The sequence below is a fragment of the Lissotriton vulgaris genome, chromosome 8 (assembly GCF_964263255.1).
Source record: "Lissotriton vulgaris chromosome 8, aLisVul1.2, whole genome shotgun sequence".
Taxonomy (NCBI): Eukaryota; Metazoa; Chordata; class Amphibia; order Caudata; family Salamandridae; genus Lissotriton; species Lissotriton vulgaris.
In genome coordinates this window covers 1,111,605,986-1,111,626,171 of record NC_141696.1, presented here as the reverse complement: position 1 = coordinate 1,111,626,171, position 20,186 = coordinate 1,111,605,986, and the positions used below count along the sequence as shown (strand labels likewise).

Genomic DNA, 20,186 nt, shown 5'->3' with positions numbered 1-20,186 from the left:
GAACCAGTATTGTCAATCCAGAAAGGTGAAACACTATCCCTCTTATGTCTACGCAGTATCAATCTATTTGAAAATGATTCTTTCAGCATATCACCACAGTTCATTTACTGTACAACTTGAATTAAAGTGAATTTGGAAGGAATAACCACATCAGGTATTCAAACAAGCACCAGCAAAGCCAATAGTTCTCACCTTTGGGATCTATTGGCTTTTCCAGTGGCTATTAGAACGGCTAAAGAAACATAACAAAAAAGCGCTATGACGCTGTCTAAAAAACACCCATGTCTTTTTTAATTCACAGAATTGAAACTGCTAATAAATAAAAAATAGGTAGAGTGAAACATGTTTTGGTTTAAACACAATTGAGGGGAAGCAATTTAGAGAGCGTGGGAGGTGGCAAGCATCACAAAGGATGAGTGTGGGGGAAACAACCCTGAGGACAATGGTGGGGAAACAACCCAGAAGGTTCAAGCGGCATAAACTGACATAGTGGGTAGGGGTAGCAACACAGAGGGCAAGGGTGGGGGGATAAAGAACCGGTTGTGAGAAACCATAACGAAGTAGGCAGGGGAGGAGCACACAGGTGAGAAAACAATGTGGGGGAGGAGAACAGAACTCAAGGGCGAGTGCAACAGAGGAAGCGGAGTGTGGGAGAGAACATGCAGTGTTTTCAGGCAAGAGAAATACACAAGGGAGACAGATGAAAAATACATGCCCTTTAGTCATAAAACGACAATATTGATCAACTATTACACCCAACCGAATCTTCAAGTAAAAAAGACAAAATGCAACTTATTATGCAAGGAAATACTAAAACTTCGGAGCTCTGAACCAACTTGGAACATCATTCTAACAGGAGATTTTAACTCCAGTCTCATTTATAACCAGAGGAAGACGCAATACTAACCTCAGATAACATACACTGGAACGTCCCCCAGCAGGCAACAGGTGCAACAAGGAGTCGAAAAGTCAGCCTAACCACTCACTTAGTAACTGACCTAGAGTACCTAGGTATGCGAGTACTGAATGGCAGAACAGAGAAAGACAACCTACCAAAGAAAACGTTCTACGGTCCTTATAGTCAATCCACATTGGACTTAACGATAATAAGTCTTCCATTGATTCCTTCAGTACTTACTTTTTATATCGAATAAACAACAATGAGCGATCACAGCATGCAACATCTGAAACTCAATTTTCTTTCAGACACAGTGCAACCGGTGTATTCCCTGGAGGGCCAATTAGGAACAATCAACCAGAAACGAATATTCTGGAACAGTTCGACTAAACTGAATTGGACCTTAATAATAAAGGACGCTCTTCAAGAGGCAAACAGAGCTACAACAGATAAGATACAAGCCTGGTCTCTCTTTCTTGCGAAATTAAAATTAATAATGAAACCAACAAAAACATCGGCAAAAACTAAGCACCCGACTAAAAAACTGCCCTGGGCACTAATTGAACAAAGAAGGGCCTTACGGAGAAGTCAAAAAAATCTGCAATTCAAAGCGAACGACCCGAGCTGCTTGAATACGTTTCTTGTCCACAGAAAATTATATAAAAAAGGGATCTGGGAGCTGAAAAAGAAGGCGAACAACGACTTTTGGATTAACTTACTGGCCAGCTCTAAGTTACAGGACTCGAACAAATTTTGGACCATAATAAACCAGCTGACAAGGCCACGAAATGTTCTGTCGTCAAATATTCAAGAAACGGTATGGTCAACTTTCCTGTCGACAAAATTTGAAGAAAACCGATGGAAAGCTCCAGAACAGATCTTGGGACCTGCGGAACCACATTTAAACAGTTGTGAAGAACATCACCACACTAACCGCACGACAATGGCACAAAGTACATATACGAGTACTGAAGCCACAGATGGCTGGTACACGGTTGACGAGATCATCACCATCATAAGAAAGGGAAAAAGAAATGGAGCGGCGGGCCCGAATGGCATCCCACAAATTGCCTTTAAGGATGCACCAGACTGTTGGGCACAACATCTCGAAGAGCTTTTTACAGACGTTCAAAGATATAATCACACCCCAGAAAGCTGGAAAGGCTCTATCATCACCCCAATACACAAAGGAGGAGACAGAGCAAACCCTCTAAAATTGCCGCCTAATAAGACTCCAGGACATTGAAGCTAAATACTTTACCTCTCTCCTTTTAAAAGACCTGGTAAATTGGGCAGATGATAAAGCAATAATTCCAATAAATCAAACCGGCTTTAGAGCCGGCATCGGAACTACGTCTAATATTCTAACAATAACAATGATAGCCGAAAAATGCCAGCGTTCTAAGCAGGACCTGAACCTCTGTTTTATCGACCTGAAGGCCGCCTTCGATAGCGTTGACCGCAAGCTATTATGGGCTAAGCTGAAAGCCTGGGCCATTCCCGAGAAAATACTAAAGGGGCTACTCCTATTCTACACAGATACTTGGACACAAATCAAGTTAGGGGATGGATCACATCAATCTAGAAAAGTATATACATTGATCGGTTTAAAACAGGGCTGCGTTTTAGCACCACAGCTTTTTAATTTATTCATATCAAACCTCTCGAGAAATGTAAACATCTGTAATGCGCACGCACCGAAACATTGGTAATTTTCATCTTACCCATTTGGCTTACGCTGATGACATTGTTCTTATGAGCCGAACTAAAGTGGGCCTATCCAGACTACTGGTAAAAACATCACAATTTTTGACGGCAAATAACCTTACTCTGAATTTATGTAAGACAAAAACGATGTTGATAACCAACCGACGTACAGTGCAACTTAACATATCATTTGAGGGAAAATCACTTGAAAGAGTAACAAACTACAAATACTTAGGATACTACCTCGATGACAAGCTCACTCTGAACGCCCCAAAAAAATATATGAAGCAGAGAGCCGGAGCACTAACATTCGCACTTCGCTCACTGGCAAAAAAGTTGCAAGGCCCCTCGCTGAAACCTCTACTAACAGTGATGGCAACCAAAGTACTTCCAACACTATCCTATGCAAGTATATCCATGCAGGGCAAGGATGATATTACCTTAAACAACCTTACTGCAAAAATCTACAAGAAGGTTTTGCAACTCCCACGCTCAGCTTCTCCTGCCCAGACGCGTTTAGAATTTGGCCTGATGAACGAGACACTGAGAAGACTCTATACAAGCATTGGAGTATGGTATAGAATCAAATCGAACTCTACGAATAACACCTTGGACAGCTTGTTATGGCAGGAATTAGAAAATCAACATAATTCTGCCGCAAACAAATATCTGACAGGCGCTCTGGAGCAAACATGCACGGTAACCTGGTGGGAAAAAAAACTACCATTCACGTCCTTTAAACAGGTTCTAAAAAAAGCGGACAAATTTCATTAATTAATTATGGATAAAACCATCTTTTCCGCCCGGTCCCACTCATGGACCGTGATTAACAGCTATAACAATCTCATCCCGGCTACCTATCTTGCATCAACATACTCCGTGTTTTAAAAAAAAAAGGCTGATGGCAGTGAGATTCGGCAAATTACCAACCCTGGCTGACGAACCTATCTGGAAACGCTCAGAAGCAAACAACTGCCGACTATGTGGCATTACAAAAGAAGATATAATCCATATTATATGCCACTGCAAAACACTGACCCAGGAGCGAACACTCTTTCTAAAGAACATTTTTAAGGCCAAAGGACTACGCACCTGCAGATCTGCCATCATTGGTGCCTTAGACTCAACAGACCCAATAATTAATTGCAAATTTATAAAATTCTTGATAGCCTTTGAAAAGCGGCTGAAAGCTCTTGATATTTTAAAATAAGATGCTCAGTATTGTTCACTATTTTAACCACGAACAATCGGATAAAGCTCCTACCAGTATCATCTTAAAGTTTGCAATTTTAACTGTACGATGTAGAAATGTTACTGATTTTATTGTAATGCTAAATTCTCTTCCATCTTAGTTTTGTTATGGTTTTAATTAACTAAACAAAGTTTATTATTATTATTATTATTATTATTACATGCCCTTTAGTAGAGTGCTTAACCTAAAAGAAAAAAGTAATGCTTGAAATTCAGGCTATGGAAGGACACAAGTAATGAGTTTATGCTTCAGGGGAATGACAAGCACAAGAAGATGAAAGCTCACACAAGCCAACAAATAAAACAAGCATTTGCAATGCAATAGGTCTCGCATTAGGAAAGTGTGAGCTGTTGGTATTGTAAATGACACTTTTTTTTAAATAGGTGTTGGCTTTGAAAATATATAAATTAATAGCATTGTTATTCACAAAGCCAATAGCTTACACTTTCCTAATGCGAGTCCTATTGGCTATGGCAATACTTGTTGGTAGCAAGCAAGGAAAGTGATTTGGTGGTGTCCCAGAGTGATGTGGTGGTGTTCCCAGAGTGATGTGGTGGTGTTCCCAGAGTGATGCGGTGGTGTTCCCAGAGTGATGCGGTGGTGTTCCCAGAGTGATGCGGTGGTGTTCCCAGAGTGATGCGGTGGTGTTCCCGAGTGATGCGGTGGTGTTCCCGAGTGATGCGGTGGTGTTCCCGAGTGATGCGGTGGTGTTCCCGAGTGATGCGGTGGTGTTCCCGAGTCATGCGGTGGTGTTCCCGAGTCATGCGGTGGTGTTCCCGAGTCATACGGTGGTGTCCCCGAGTCATACGGTGGTGTCCCCGAGTGATGTGGTGGTGTCCCCGAGTGATGTGGTGGTGTCCCTGAGTGATGTGGTGGTGTCCCTGAGTGATGTGGTGGTGTCCCTGAGTGATGTGGTAGTGTTCCTGAGTGTTGGAGGGTGGAGTTGGAGGGTGGAGGTGGAGTTGGAGGGTGGAGGTGGAGTTGGAGGGTGGAGGTGGAGTTGGAGGGTGGAGGTGTAGTTGGACGGTGGAGGTGGAGTTGGAGGGTGGAGGTGGAGTTGGAGGGTGGAGGTGGAGTTGGAGGGTGGAGGTGGAGTTGGAGGGTGGAGGGCGGAGGTGGCTTTGGAGGGTGGAGTTGGAGGGTGGAGTTGGAGGGTGGGGGTGGAGGGTGGAATTGGAGGGTGGAGTTGGAAGTTGGAGGGTGAGGGTGGAGTTGGAGGGTGGAGTTGGAGGGAGAGGGTGGGGTTGGAGGGTGGAGTGTGGAGTTGGAGGGTGGGGGTGGAGTTGGAGGGTGGAGTGGAGTTGGAGTTGGAGGGTGGAGTTGGAGGGTGGAGTTGGAGGGTGGAGGTGGAGTTGGAGGGTGGAGTCCGCTTACTAGAAATCTCGACAAACAAGCATTGCTAAAGCAATGCTTTAAGTCGAGACCTAAAAAGGTGTAGCAGAGAGGGGGCTAGTCGGAAAAAAGGGGCTGAGGAGGGAGTTTGATGTGAATGAGGGGAAAGTTCAGTTGATAGGGCGGAGGGCAGCTGAGTTTGTAGTGAGAATGGTGGAGTGGAGGAGAGCGAGGAAAAAGGGGTAAAGGAGGGAAGTGGGCTGACTGCAGGGCGAGAGAAGGGTAGTAGGAGGGAAGGAGATGAAGAGGAATAGATGAAGAGGAGGGCTGAAGGCAGTGGTGGTGAAAGGGGAGATGAAAATATTGGATCTTTCCAAAAAGGGGACAGCAGGGGAGCGTCAATGGGCAGCGAGGGGACGGGCTTATGCAGGGGGGAGAGTAGTGGAGGAGGAGAAGGCGGATGGTAAGTGAGGTAGAAAAAAGTTGAAAAGAAAGAGGAGTGCAGGGTTAGGGAACGGACGGTGGAGGTGACGAGAAGGGAAGGGGACTGGGGGGAGAGGAAAGGAAGGATATGAGCTGGGTACAGGAGATAAAAGGACGGGGAGAGAAACATAGGAAGTGAGGGTGTCTAGTCAGGAGAAGGTGCGAGGGCGGTAGTGGAGGAGTAGGGAGACACGTCATAGAGGAGGCAGTGGAAGGCGACTGCATTAGAGAGGAAAGAAGTGGAGGAGGTGTGAAACTCCAATACCTTCTCGGGTCGAGTTAGCTCTAAATAAAACTGCAAAAAACACAAACAAAAGCTGGATGATAAATTGGGAAGAAAGTGTAGAAATGAAGGGAGGAAGAGGATGACAGAAAATGCGAGGGAGAGAAGGCAAGAGGCAGGGAGTGAGGTGTAAATGAATGAAGGAGGGATGGAGACGGGGCGTGGGAGAAAGAAATCAACAGAATTTGAACAAAAAAAGCTAGAGAACGAGAGTCATTTATAGAGCGCTTTTTCAGCCTCGAAAGGGCCTCTGGGCGCTACCGTTGAAATGCGGTTGAAATAAAAAATTGGCTACTATTGAAAGCCACATCAGAGAGAGGAGGTGGTGGCGAGTTATCCCAGATGAAAAGTGGGCGGATAAGAAGGGCATTACAATGAGAAACGAAACAAAACGTGTAGGAGGGGGTGTAGGAAGTTAAGTTAGTTCATGTAAGAGGTCTGGGAGGATGTGTAGCATGAAAGAAAGCATAAAAGGTGACAAGAGAAAGAAAGAAATGGAGAAGAGGAGGAAGGAAGGGATGAAAATGGTGGAGTGGAGGAGAGCAAGAAGAGATGGGTAAAGGAGGGAAGTGGGCTGACTGATGGGCGAGAGAAGGGTAGTGGGAGGGAAGGAGATGAAGAGGAATAGATGAAGAGGAGGGCTGAAGGCAGTGGTGATGAAAGGGGAGATGAAAATATTGGATCTTTCCGAAAAGGGGACAGCAGGGGAGCGTCGATGGGCAGCGAGGGGACGGGCTTATTCTCGGGGGAGAGTAGTGGAGGAGGAGAAGGTGGATAGTAAGTGAGGTAGAAAAAAAGTTGAAAAGAAAGAGGAGTGCGGGGAGAGGGAACAGACCTGGTGGAGGTGACGAGAAGGGAAGGGGGACTGGAGGGTGAAGGGGAGAGGAAAGGAAGAATACGAGCTGGGCACAGGAGATAAAAGGATGGGGAGAGAAACATAGTAAATGGAAGTGAGGGTGTCTAGTCAGGAGAAGGCGCGAGGGCGGTAGTGGAGGAGTAGGGAGACACGTCATAGAGGAGGCAGTGGAAGGCGGCAGTGCATTAGAGAGGAAAGAAGTGGGGCAGGTGTGAAACTCCAATACCTTCTCGAGTCGAGTTAGCGCGAAATAAAACTGCAAAAAACACAAAAAAAGCTGGATGATAAATTGGGAAGAAAGTGTAGAAATGAAGGGAGGAAGAGGATGACAGAAAATGCGAGGGAGCTAAGGCAAGAGTCGGGGAGTAGAGGGTGTGAGGTGTAAATGAATGAAGGAGGTATGGAGACGGGGCGCGGGCAAAAGAAATCAACAGAATTTGAACAAAATAAGCTAGAGAACGAGAGTCTTTTAAAGAGCGCTTTTTCGGCCTCGAAAGGGCCTCTGGGTGCTACCGTTGAAATGCTGTTGAAGTAAAAAAAATGGCTACTATTGAAAGCCACATCAGAGAGAGGAGGAGGTCGCGAGTTATGCCAGATGAAAAGTGGGCGAATAAGAAGGGCATTACGATGAGAAACGAGAACAAGTGTGTATTGCAGCTACACTGTATTTCTGCCCCTGTCTATACTGTGTCTGTCCTGGATATGACTGTAACATGCATTGCTGCGGTCAGGACTGTACTTGAGCTGCACAAGAGGCCAGCTTGCCCTGCTGCAATCTATGCTGTAAATATACGATAATAATATGAGCTGCTGCTGTCAGAATTGCACCCGATTTCTGCGTGACAGGAGCTTGCCCTGCTGCCATCTATGCTATAAATGTCCTGCATGTGAAGCTAACATGCACTGCTGCTGCCGACACTGCACTTGATCTGTGTGAGAGAGCAGCTTGCACTCTGCTACCCAAGCTGTAGTGCTTTTGTGTTAGTAAAGCTTCAGAAAATGTTCAATATACTAAAGGCCAAACTAATTGCTTTATCAATGCTAGTTTACGCTGCTCCCAGTTTCAAGGGATTAGATACAATTGACTACAGGTAAGCCAAAGACTGGGAGTACCTAATATCGATGCCATCATCAAAACTGTTGAAGGTCTTTAAATGATCAATTACCACTGTGACACACATTTTATTTTCACCTCCATTAAGACAGATTCCAGGATTGTAACTAACACTGTGAAACTGCTGCGCTTGGCTCAAATTTCAGACGGAGCTTCTTTTAGCAATGAGGGATGATGTAACGGAAGCAATGTCGTTTTTACCAGATTCTCAAGAATGAAATAGGAGTTATCAGAAATAGAGTGGGAGCAATAGTTTTTTTTTAAACTTGGCAGAATGCCTTTGCTAATAGAGAGGTTAAATAAGTGGGTAAGAAGTGGTGCCAGAATCTAGGGATCTTTCTCGACTCTTACATGTGCTTGCCCCTCACTCACAGGTAAAGCTTAGAAATGTAGAGAAGATCATGGTGCCGGTTTTATCAAAAGTCGCTGAAACGCGAAATGGTCTTTAGGTGGAGGTAGAACACTACTCTACAGTGTGCTATATAATGTACGTTCAATTACACAACCTTCTGAGAGTCCACATCTATGCAGGGTGCAAAGAGGGAAATAACTAAACATTGAAATATTGCATGTGTGTGCCTAGACGTAATTTAGCGATGAAACTGCAGGTGTACGACTGACACATCCGAGAGTCGTTACTTTCTGCATAGTGACAGTTCTCTGCACAAGTGAGGGGCGAATATGCATTAGTGTGTATTGTTATGCCCTATTATGTTATGCATATTTACGTGTGCTATTTTCTAGCTCAGCTTACGTTTCCCATGTGTGGCAGAAAACATCAGAGTAGTAATCAGCCACAAGGGCCATGAGGTACCAGAAGCCGAAGGCCAAGTTCAACAAAAAACAAGGTGCTTGGCACACGGCGTGAAACTTCAGCAGGCAGACTGCAAGGAAGTGATTGAAGAGTCCTGAAGGTTTGGAGGGCGGGACCGGGCAGGATGGGAAATGCCACTATTGTTAAGAGTAAAAGCGCACTGTAATACGCTGATGCTAAAAAAACAAGCACTGTAAAAACAAACAAGCATTGCTCATTTAACGCTATAGTCCGGAAGCAACATGGAAGCTTTGGAGGACGGAACTGGGTGGTATGGAGACGGCCGCTATTGTTAAAAGTGAAAGTGTGCAATTAAAAACAAGTCGGATGGGGTGGGGGGCGGGGGAGAAGGGGAGTGAGCGAGTGGGAGGGAAGCGGTGGCTCTCGGTATTGCGTGGGCGCATTCCTTTGAAGTGTGAAGCAGGGGGCGGGGGAGCGGATCCCTTTGAAGTGAAGCTCTCGGAGGCAGGCGGCTCGAGGAGCAAATGGTAAAAAGCGTGTGAATGAGCACATGCACTCGACGTAATCCGCGATGGTTTCAGAGCTTGGTTGAGCCTCTATACTCTTGTCCTATTTATCGTTTGCGCGATTAATAGGACGAGACCTAAAAAACTAGCACATGATGGTAAATCCAATCAATAGTAGGCAATATGTGGGCTCTAAGCCCACTGTAACTGACAAAAGGTCTTTTTGCCTAAAGACAGCTTGCGTTGTCTGGTAGGCGAGACCTAAAAAAAGAATGGATTGGGAGCACACTCCTAAAACATGTATACAGTGGCATAACTTTGGACTATATATTACAGCCTGTGGACAACCACCAAAGCACTTGACGGCACTTTCCATACTGCTACACTGGAATGCCTTCATTTCAAGAAATTACTTGAACAAAATGAAACAACGTAAAACAATTTAACTAAACAGAAATGCGCATGATGCAAGAGGAAAACCAATCAATCCAAAATGTTTTGATAGTGTAGGGACTTTTAAAAAAAATGTTGCCATGCCTGTGAAGGTGGTTCAAGGGGGTGCCACAATGTCTTGGTAGGGAACGTTATTCTTGTATCCTTGTAAGTTGTGTTTTACATTTTACCAATATAAGGCAGACTCAACGGGGTCCCAAAAAAAAAAAGATCAAAAAGGGGTGCAGCTGATTCCACAATTCATGAACTTTTATTCACAGAAAACATTTTTAAAATGTGTGTAGTTTCTTTTGCATTTGCAATGATGGATAAAACATTAGTACTTGCCAAATGCTCAGGTTCTGCAGCAGATTCTGATTCTTCAGTTTCCTTGCCTTGTTTTGCTCCGTCTTCGATGTCAGAGTTAGATTCCTTGGATGCTGCTACTGTAGACTCTGCGGTTTCAGATTCCTTAAGTGTTATTACAGTAGTCTCTGTGGATTCTGATTCCGTGGTCACAGTTGCTGTACACTCTGTTGAGTCTTCTTCGGTTGTAGCAGTTTCTGAACACGCTTCTGAAACGTCAGTGGGGGTTGTACCTGGAGGCGGAAGGTAATCCTCTCTTGGAACAAAGTCTTCTGGCTTCTCCCATCTGGATTCTAGAAGTGACAATTTAGTAGCATGTTTCACTTCCACTGATACTTTATAATCTTTGCTGCACTCATTTTCCAATCTACAAGGGTAAGAAAGATATACCCCACAAAACTGCTCCAACAGCTAGTCAAAACAAAGATTTTAGAAAACATTTTGACTTATTAATTTCACGATCAATTTTTTGTCATGCATTATTTTGACAATGACTAAGTTCTGTCCTGCTATTGTACGTTCTGCCCCTCAGCCCACAATTTTTCTGATGCTTCAGTATGAACAATCTGGTATTTTCTCCTTAATTCAAAAGAACTTCTATACAAAAGGTGCATAAATCTGAATTGCAGTCTTTCTAGAAAGTACTATAATGTTAGGTTCTTGTGTGTATTTGACTAGTATTTAATACCGGTCAGTGGTTACCTCATAGCACTGAGCTGGGACAGGACAGCTAGAAAAACTGAACTTTTTTTGTTCAATAATGCTTTTGACCTACCACTTTCAGTGAATTAACTTCTTGATATTGCACTAGCAGCACGTTCAGAAGTGTAAGCTAAAACCATGTCTTTTTTTTCACAAAGGAAATATAAAGCCAAAGGCTAATATTAAAACTTATTTTCTCATGTATTTCCTTGGTTAATTTGCACCACTGGTGTAAGTAGAGATATTGTTGTGATGCATTGTTGTATGCTGCACAAAAGCTGGTGTTTTCACATTTTCAGCACCCCAAGAGGTCAGTCCAAGAGATCAATCCAAAAATCTCTGTGCAGATTACTTTTGTTCTAAAATACCCCCAAGTCTAAGGCAAATGTAAAAATATGCAACACTGTGGCAACAGATCATGCAGGAGACTGGAAAAGGCACTGCCAGTGTCAACAGAAGCTACAGGACCAGCAGAGCAGAGGGCACTGCTCACAAGCTCACGTTGGTTTCCCACGTTTCGCCACGATACAGAAATTAAACAAGCATTACCAAAGCTAATAGGCCTCGCCTATCGGAGAGCTGTTGGCTTAGTCAGTTTGTTTCAGCCATGTTGTTAAGCAGTGCGACTGCAGTGTAGCGCTCCTTAAAGTTAGGGGGGGGGCGTTATGACGCACCAGCGCTGGCTGCGAGAGCCAATGATCCCTTTTCTGAGTATGGGATTATTCTTTTCCTTCACAAAAAAACAAATCGGTTTAGTTATTTTATGTCTGTGGTGAAGTTTGCTGTGATGGCCCTGCATGAAGACAGCGCTAAAAAGACTATGCAGAGCAGGGAGTATGAACTTCAATTTGTATTGTTGCAGCATCTTGAAACCCAAAATGTATGCACTTTTTTGTGGTGGGACAAGAGGGGGCAAAAAAAGAGGGTAGGGGTGTGCAACCAACCGCACAGGGAGAGGTTAAGGGCCTAGCAACAATGCATGGAGGTGAAGGTAGGAAGGGGTGCCAGTAAATGGTCTGAAAAAAGTACCTCTGAAAGCAGCAAGCAGTGGAAGGACAGGAGAAGCAGTACTTGGACCATGCCCCAGACTAAAGACAAGCACACAAAGAGAAAGTGCAGCCAGCACTAGCTGACCAAAGAGAAGAAAGGAAATGAGAGCGACGATGAAGCCAACCAATGGTAAGCAATGGAAGAGCTTTACGCCTCAAGTAGTTAAAGTATCTTGCAAGCAGAATGTGTAGAAATTGTCTCAGCCGAGAACAAAACTATAGGATGGGAGGAGGACGGGGTGAGGGTAGAGAGAGGGCAAACTATCAAAAAGGCAAAGGTGCCTGGCAAACGTACTCAGGGGCATAAAACAACCAAAAGGGCCCCCAAACCATTTACAGGTGCTCGGGTGAAGGCAGGAGAGGGTTTAAGGAAGGGGACGAAAATATGTCCTGCCTGAAAAGAAACAGTCTTTACTGGGGGTGTGTGGAGGTGAAGGGAGCTGAGGGTGACTTGGGGGCTCATGGGTGGGTAGAGGTGAAGGTGACTTGAGAGATTAGGGTAGGTAGAGGTAAAGGGAGGTGAGGTGACTCGAGGGTCGGGGCTGGGTAGAGATAAAGGGAGGAGAAGGTGAGTTGGTTGAGGATTCAGGCTCGGTTAGAGCTAAAGGGAATCGAGAGTGATTCGCCAGTTCAGGGCGGGTAGAGGTGAGGGTGACTTGAGGGCTTATGGTTGGGTAGAGGCATGGGTAGGTGAGGGAAACTTGAGGATCGTGTGGTATGTAAGGGGAGGTGAAGGTGACTTGATGGTTTGGGGGTATATTTAAAGGGAGGCAAGGTTAGCTTGAGAATTCAAAGTCGGTAGAGGTCAAGTTGACTTGAGGGTTCTGAGGTGAGTAGAGGTAAAGGGAGGTGAGGGTGACTTGACGGTTCAGGGTGGGTAGAAGTAAAGGGAGGTGAGGGTGACTGGACAGTTCAGGGTGGGTAGAAGTAAAGGGAGGTGAGGGTGACTTGACGGTTCAGGGATGGGTAGAGGTAAAAGGAGTGGAGTGTGACTTGAGGGCTCATAGGTGGGTAGACGTAAGGGTAAGGTGAGGGTTATGTGGTAGGTAGAGGTAAGGAGGTGGGACTGAAGGAGATTTGGTAAAGGGAGGTAAAAGTGACTTGAGCATTCAGGGGTGGGTAGAGATAAAGGGATGTTTGGTTCAGGGGTAGGCAGAAGTAAGTTAGAGTTGACGGAGACTTGCTGGCTCAGCGGTAGGTAGGGGAAAGGGAAGTTAGGGTGAAATTTTTTTTAGAGGGGACGGCGGGTAGAGACCCTTCTAGAGAAAAAGGTGAAACAAACATTTTGAAATTACTATGTTTAATGATGAAAAAAAGATCCTCTAAACTATGAAGGAGGAAACCAACAAATAAGTAAAACATATACCGTATGGCAATAGTCTTAAATGATGGGAATATATGTTTACAGCTTCATCATTATTTAAATCAACAGGCTGCAGAAATGTATGTTTCTGTAAGTGATCACATGCCACAAAGGTTTGTTATTGCTAGTTGTTTTCATTCCGTTCTTGGAAATACCGGAAAGCACAAGCTTTATCTCTGATAGTTTCAAGCTCCCCTGCAAGTAAAAGGAACAAAAAAGTACCACAATCTGAGCACTAAAAGGGACTATTTTCTGTGTTTGTGACAGAATGCCATTACTCACATAGAAGGGAAGCAAAGGTTGAAGTGCGCGGCCACATTGTCCCTTGCTGTATATGTTGAAGCACTCCCATGGCCTGTCCTCTTTTTCATCTTTTCTAACATATTATCCAACTGACGCCCAAAGATTTTTTCTTCATCGAATGGCACTTTGATGAGGTGCTATTGAAACTCGAGGTGGAAGCCAGGCACCCCAAATCACGAATGGTGGCAGAAACGTATACATGTATTGACTTCCCTGTAGGCAGGAAGTTGCTTCCAGAAAGCACTGAATCTTGGGATTTGTTAAGATTTTACCTTCCTGAACTCTTTCCCACTTTTATGGTATGCATCTTGCAGGTGTTTAACCAGCTGCAACATCTCCTCACCGTTGTACCGGTCTTATCAGGATAGGTGCCCGACAGAATGAGCAATCCTCTGCTTGTGTAATACTCTCATTGTGATGTGCTTGCCAGATACATCATTCGTCTTACTCTCCTTGTCAAGAGGTAGAGCATAGGCAGCAGCCTTTATGGACAGCTAAAGAGTCCGGTGGGACATGACCCCTGATGAATCCCAATAGGCGCAGGCTTCTTTTTCTCCGCCATGGGAGTTAACACACTCCCCTGAACAGGCTCCTAGAAGTTCTTAGTGGCACATCTTGTTGTACTTGGCTCTATTGGCAAATACTGCACCATACTTTCAGTTTTTTATAGAGTTTCCACAGGAAGTTGTCCTCTTCTTCCACTACATGGAATTGAACTATATGGTGTTCGGTTGCTCTTTGTATGCAGCAGTGTCATCAGGTGAGGCTTTAACCGGATAAGGTTTCTGGTTAATAATGCCCTGTTGGCCCAACTCTATAATCGTCCTATGGGTCATCTTCACCTCCAACCAAAGGTGGTGTAGGTTTAAAATAAGTATCCTCTACTTCATACTGGCTATCGTGACCAGGGTCTGAATTAAATAAGGGAACAGAGTCTTGGGGGCAAGATGGCCTGTGTGGTGACTGCGTTGATCTGGTTCATGTGCGTGGTAACAGTTGGAGAGTATGCAGAGGATACTGAGGTACCTGGACAGTGGCCTGTTCCCTGCTCTGATTGGGTATTGCAAAGTTTCCTAGATCTTCTGCTATCCCCTCTTCAAACGTTAGCTTCATTTCCTTCCTGGGGGCTATCTAAGGATTGTTTCTTTCCAGAAGGTGCTGGGCATGCAAGAATTGTCCCTGTAGAGGGATGGGTGTATCTTGAGTTTCTCAACATCAGGGACCTGAGGGAGTTCAATGACTGGAGAGGGCTCACTCAATTCATTTTGGCATCAAGGTCGTCTTTAGGGCTGATTTTGGGGTCGATTTAGAAACATTCTTTGTAGTCAATTGTGGATGCGGAGGAGGCTGCTGTCTTCCTCTAAGTAGAGTCAGTGTCAGCCGGGGCCGATGCTTGGTGTCTTTCCCTCAATGGTTCTCTGGAGCCGAGGGAGGTTTCTATGCCAACCTGACTCTGATCCGAAGATCGGACCAGCAGGTTGGTGCCTCTAGTGTCCCGTCTCAGGGCGTGATGCCCGATTTCCTCAGGAGTGAAGATCTACCTCCTGCTGAGGTGGCGTTTGAGGTTGATCCTGGAGGATAAATCCTCGGTCGTGGGCTTTAGAATGGGGGCTCCGTTTTTTTGTCTTTGTCCAGGGCCCTTGTCCTGTCTGCAGAGTTACTAGCACATCCTCGACGCCAGAGCCCTCAGATTTCAATTCTCCAGGCCTTTTGCTCCTGGGCTACTGGAGTACCCGATGGGACCTCGCCTTCCTCGAAGGCTCCCTTGAAGACTTCGGGTCCGAAGAGAGCTGGCAAGTGGGTGGTGTTGGTGCTTCGCCCTGTAGTGGCCCAGTGACGGTTTCTTTGATAGCAGACGATCTTTTACTGGCACTCTCGGTCGTTTGACAGTCGTGGTCTTGATCAAAAGGTTGCTGACTCAATGTTGCTCCTACCTCTCGGGTTTTAGACATTTTATTGAAGGCAAAATTAGAAGACCATATTCTTCATACCTCTCCCCAACAAAGTCATTATTTCCATCCGAAGTTAACGCAAAGAATCAACTCCTGTGCAGGCAGGCTTCACAGAGGCTATATCCTCAATGTGTCCTCCAATGATAGATGAGGATTTCTCGATGACTGGAGCCAAAAGTAAAAGGCGAAACTTTGAAAGGTCCAGAAACTCCAGCTGAAACGCCGAAACCCGGTGGTTGAAAAAACAATCCGAAGTGGAGTCTGGTTCTTTATGGACCAAGGGAGGAGCCAGCCAAAAGATAAATCAAGATCGAAGAATTCTTCAAAGAAAAACAACTTGCCAATTCCTGCATCCAACACAAGATGGCAGGAGCATGCAAAGTATGTGATCTACAACAGCGTATGCAACAAACAAATGTTTGATAATCTGAGCAAATGTGTTTCCATTATCAAGAGTGAAGTAAAATATCCTTCACAACAAACCTTCTGTGAGTCATTTGGCTGAAATCGGAGGGTTCTCTTGACTTTAAAAACAAGCATTTACAATGCAATGGTCTCGGCATTATTAAAGGTAGAGCTATTGGCATTGCTCATGACTTTTTTTTAAAATCATAAATAAATGGCATGATCATTTATATTGCCAATAGCTTGCATATGCGAGACCTATTGCATTAGTACCCACACACAGAGTAAGTAGTAGAGTGAGTAGTTGATAGTGAGTAGGAGAGAGTTATTAGGAAAGCAAGTATTAGAGAGCGAGTAGTACAAAGTGAATGAGTGAGTATTAAATAGTGAGAGAGTGAGTAGTAAATAGTCCTAGAGCCACACATATTTACATGCACAGCCACACCCTTACATATACAAAGTGTATTTTTAGTTTCAGTAGTAAAGAGTGAGTAGTATAGAGTGACTAATTATGAGTGAGTAGTGTTGAGTAGTAGTGTGTGTGTGTGTGTGTGTGTGTGAGAGAGAGAGTGAGTGTGTGTGAGAGAGAGTGAGTGTGTGTGTGTGTGAGAGAGAGAGAGTGTGTGTGAGAGAGAGAGAGTGTGCGTGTGAGAGAGAGAGTGTGCGTGTGAGAGAGAGAGAGTGTGCGTGCGGGTGTGAGAGAGAGTGTGCGGGTGTGAGAGAGTGTGTGTGTTTGTGAGAGAGTGTGTGTGTTTGTGAGAGAGAGTGTGTGTGTTTGTGAGAGAGAGTGTGTGTGTTTGTGAGAGAGAGTGTGTGTGTGTTTGTGAGAGAGAGTGTGTGTGTTTGTGAGTGAGAGTGTGTGTTTGTGAGAGAGAGTGTGTGTTTGTGAGAGAGAGTGTGTGTTTGTGAGAGAGTGTGTGTGTTTGTGAGAGAGAGTGTGTGTTTGTGAGAGAGAGTGTGTGTTTGTGAGAGAGAGTGTGTGTTTGTGAGAGAGAGTGTGTGTTTGTGAGAGAGAGTGTGTGTTTGTGAGAGAGAGTGTGTGTTTGTGAGAGAGTGTGTGTGTGTGAGAGAGTGTGTGTGCGTGAGAGAGTGTGTGTGCGTGTGTGAGAGTGAGTGTGTGTGCGAGTGTGAGTGTGTGTGTGTGTGTGTGAGAGTGTGTGTGTGAGAGAGAGTGTGTGTGTGTGTGTGTGTGTGAGTGAGAGTGTGCGTGTGTGTGTGTGAGTGAGAGTGTGTGTGTGTGAGTGTGTGTGTGTGTAGAGAGAGAGAGAGAGAGAGAGAGAGAGAGAGTGTGAGACAGAGTGGGAGAGAGACAGGAAGGTGCACTGGCCTACAAAGGCCTGGCAAACTTGTAATGTTTTGAAAGTGTGATCCTTTAGGGTTTGGGCATGAGCCATTAAGGTTGGCCGTGGCTTTTGAGAGTTGACTTTGTCAAAGCAGCTCAGGAACTACAGTTAACAACCCCAACAGAACCACCAAAAGTACCCGATGCTGCCTCCCATCAAAGCTGAAAACACTGCACTGAGTTACAACAGTGCAGAGCTACCAGCCAAGACCTGGAAAGCTACATGTAAGGTGTTCCAAATCACATGGCTGTTCATCGTGCAAAAATGTCTCATCACCCGATGTGACCGTGTGAAGAGTGTCAATACCATGTAGCACACAACAGCACAGCACCGTCTGAGCAGGATGCTGTGTACACATCAGCTGAAAAACAACCTTCAAATATATAATTTTTGGGCCATTATCAATAAAAATATTGAATAGAATTGCATGGCAGAATACATTAATCTTAATATAACGCTTCATACCACACTCCTTCCGTTTTTAAATACTGTAAACAATAATGTGACTATCGCCCACTTTAATGATACCTAATTTACCGACCTCAGAAGGGTGAAAGTCAGAGCCAGCCTTGCCAAGATTCGAATTCAATGACTTGGAGATCACTGCATGTTTCATCAGTAAATATTAAACTCAGCTATCCTGACGGCCTTTACATAGGGGCATTAAGCCAGGAACAGTTTGGAAACAGAGTTGCAACAGCCCAGTATACTTCCTGTTACTTCTACTGGCTTTAGACTACGGGTAGACGAGCAATGTAGGGGTACCAAAGCCCAAACATCGGATCTATTGATTTTTTTATAGCGCAAATTTAGCCCAGGGTCCTTACAGCCCTTTGCATGAGCCCCAGATTATATTACTCTCTGTTTTAAAGCGCAGGGAGATTAAGTAATTTGCCCAGAATCACAGGTTGTTGACCTAAAGCCAGGAATGGAACCACGTTGTCCAAGTCCAAAGTCAGCAGCTCTGGCCATAAGGCCAAATTGTACTTCAGAACTAGCTTTGTGATTTACAATGTGTGGGTGTATGCAGATAGATTCCTTCCTGCCCTCTCTACCGAACTCCTGCAATGCGCAAGAGTTCCTGAAGGGATGGAGGGGGGAGAATGCACCCTGCAAAAACAGACACCCCAACATGTCCCCTGTGGACTCACCTCCTCCAGACGCCTTAACGATGAGAGGAAGGGCGAGGAGGGTTAGACACACTCCCTGGACCTTCATCCTTGCAGAGCCGATGGAAGACTGACACCTCCGTCTTCTGTTCACGAGTGTTCCACCAGGATGGTGCACCTCCTAGGTTCCCGTGCACTAGTGCTCCCACAGAGCGGAGCAACCCCCTGGCCATTCTCAGCGGTGCTCTTCCCGAAGTGGTACAGGAAGGACACTGCCTCAATTGCACTAGTGTCCATAGCAGTCAGCCCCCTGGTCCCCGTGCAGGAAAGGAGACACGGACAGCGGGGGGCGGGGGGGGGGGGGAGTAGAAAGGCGACACGGCTAGCGGCACACACACATCATACATAAAGACAGATGCCAGCTCCTAGGTTCCCGTGCACTAGTGCTCCCACAGAGCGGAGCAACCCCCTGGCCCCTCTCACCGGTGCTCGTCCCAAAGTGGTACAGGAAGGACACTGCCTCACTTGCACTAGTGTCCATAGCAGTCCCCCGTGCAATAATGCCCACCGCACAGCAGTCAGCCCCCTGGTCCCCGTGCACACGTATCTACCCCCGACCAGTCCGGCACCCTGGTCCAACAGTCCGGCACCCCGGTGCACAAATGTCAACTTCAGAGCAGGTGCCTACTTTACTTCACCTCAGCTGTGGGGGGGGGTGAGGGGGGGAAGGAGACACGGACAGTGGGGGGGGGGGATACCGGAAAGGAGACACGGACGGCGGGGGGGGGAGGGCGGGAAAGGAGACACGGACAGGGGGGGGTGGCCGGAAAGGAGACACGGACAGCGGGGGGTGGGGGGGCGGAAAGGAGACACGGACAGCGTGGGTGGGGTGGGCGGAAAGGAGACACGGACAGCGGGAGGGGCGGGAAAGGAGACACAGACAACGGGGGGGGGGGCATCACTCTGCTGTCACTCTCAATCATTGTCTTTTAAGGAGGCAACTGGTAAAAACAACCTGAAGGTTCAAGAGCACCCTTTCTACGTGGCGTAACACAAAAAAATGTGCAAAGGTACAGCTCGGTTGTAAAATACATTAACTATGAAAAGTCGATGGCTTTGTTAATGCACAGTTCAGAAAGAAGCATTTGCAGTTACTGGGTTATTTATGATGGTTTCACTCTTTAGCATGCGTAGTCCCGGGAACAGATTATAGTGAAAGTGATGGGGGCGTCACTTCACTCCCAACAGCTCGCGCCTTAAGCCGTATATCTTATTTCACACAGGCTTTTCTCAGTTTACAGACCAGGCAGGCCGGAGCCGCCCCTCAGCTGTCGTAGAGCATGGCGTCTTCCCGGGTGTAGATTTTGTCTGTGTAGGCAGAATATAATTTTGCCTGCCGGAGCGCCCCCAATACACTGAAATAATTAAATACATAGGCCTTTCATAAATATTTGCTGAACAGAGTTCTTTCCCTTGCATCTCTCTGCAGCCAGATGAGAGTCGACAAGTGAAAGGTGTGAGAGGTGGTCAGCCTTTCTGTAGCAAAGGGGGGCGCGGGTTCAGAGGTGTGTGATGTCACGTCCCCTCCCCCTGGCTTGGTGAATTGAAGTCATTCTGTCGGGCTGTCTGTCTCATGCTACCCGTCAGCGCTCAGTTAAAACGCCACTAGAGTGTTTTGCTATGAGCTATCCTCGAGGAGCCGGTAAAGTATTCACGGTTTGATCCTGAGGCATCTCGCAGGAGCCGGCTGCCATCGACAGAGAACCTATCCCTGGCCCCAGAACAAAGGCTTGCAGTATTGACAGGAGCCGGGAGCCGCCTCTGCGCTGTTAATTAAAGCACCTCCCGGATTCCGCGCCATTACACCGCGCGCCAATTAAACCCAAGCGCCACGAGCTAATCAACAGCTCGAAGCGGTGTTTGCCCAAATCCTCTAAGCTCGCCTAAGCGCGACAA

General features: G+C 46.0%; 1 protein-coding gene across 2 annotated transcripts in view; it reads right to left on the bottom strand.

Annotated features, from left to right (window-relative positions):
- Nucleotides 1-20,186, bottom strand: part of WBP4 (WW domain binding protein 4) — a 338,813-nt gene that overhangs the window by 82,066 nt on the left and 236,561 nt on the right. Inside the window, exon 8 of one of the 2 annotated variants that reach the window (XM_086934934.1) lies at nucleotides 9,987-10,297. In XM_086934934.1, coding sequence (XP_086791060.1) covers nucleotides 9,987-10,297 — 311 coding nt within the window. Of the gene's footprint in view, nucleotides 1-9,982; nucleotides 10,298-20,186 lie in introns of both variants that reach the window. The other variant, XM_086934933.1, reaches the window with a different exon arrangement.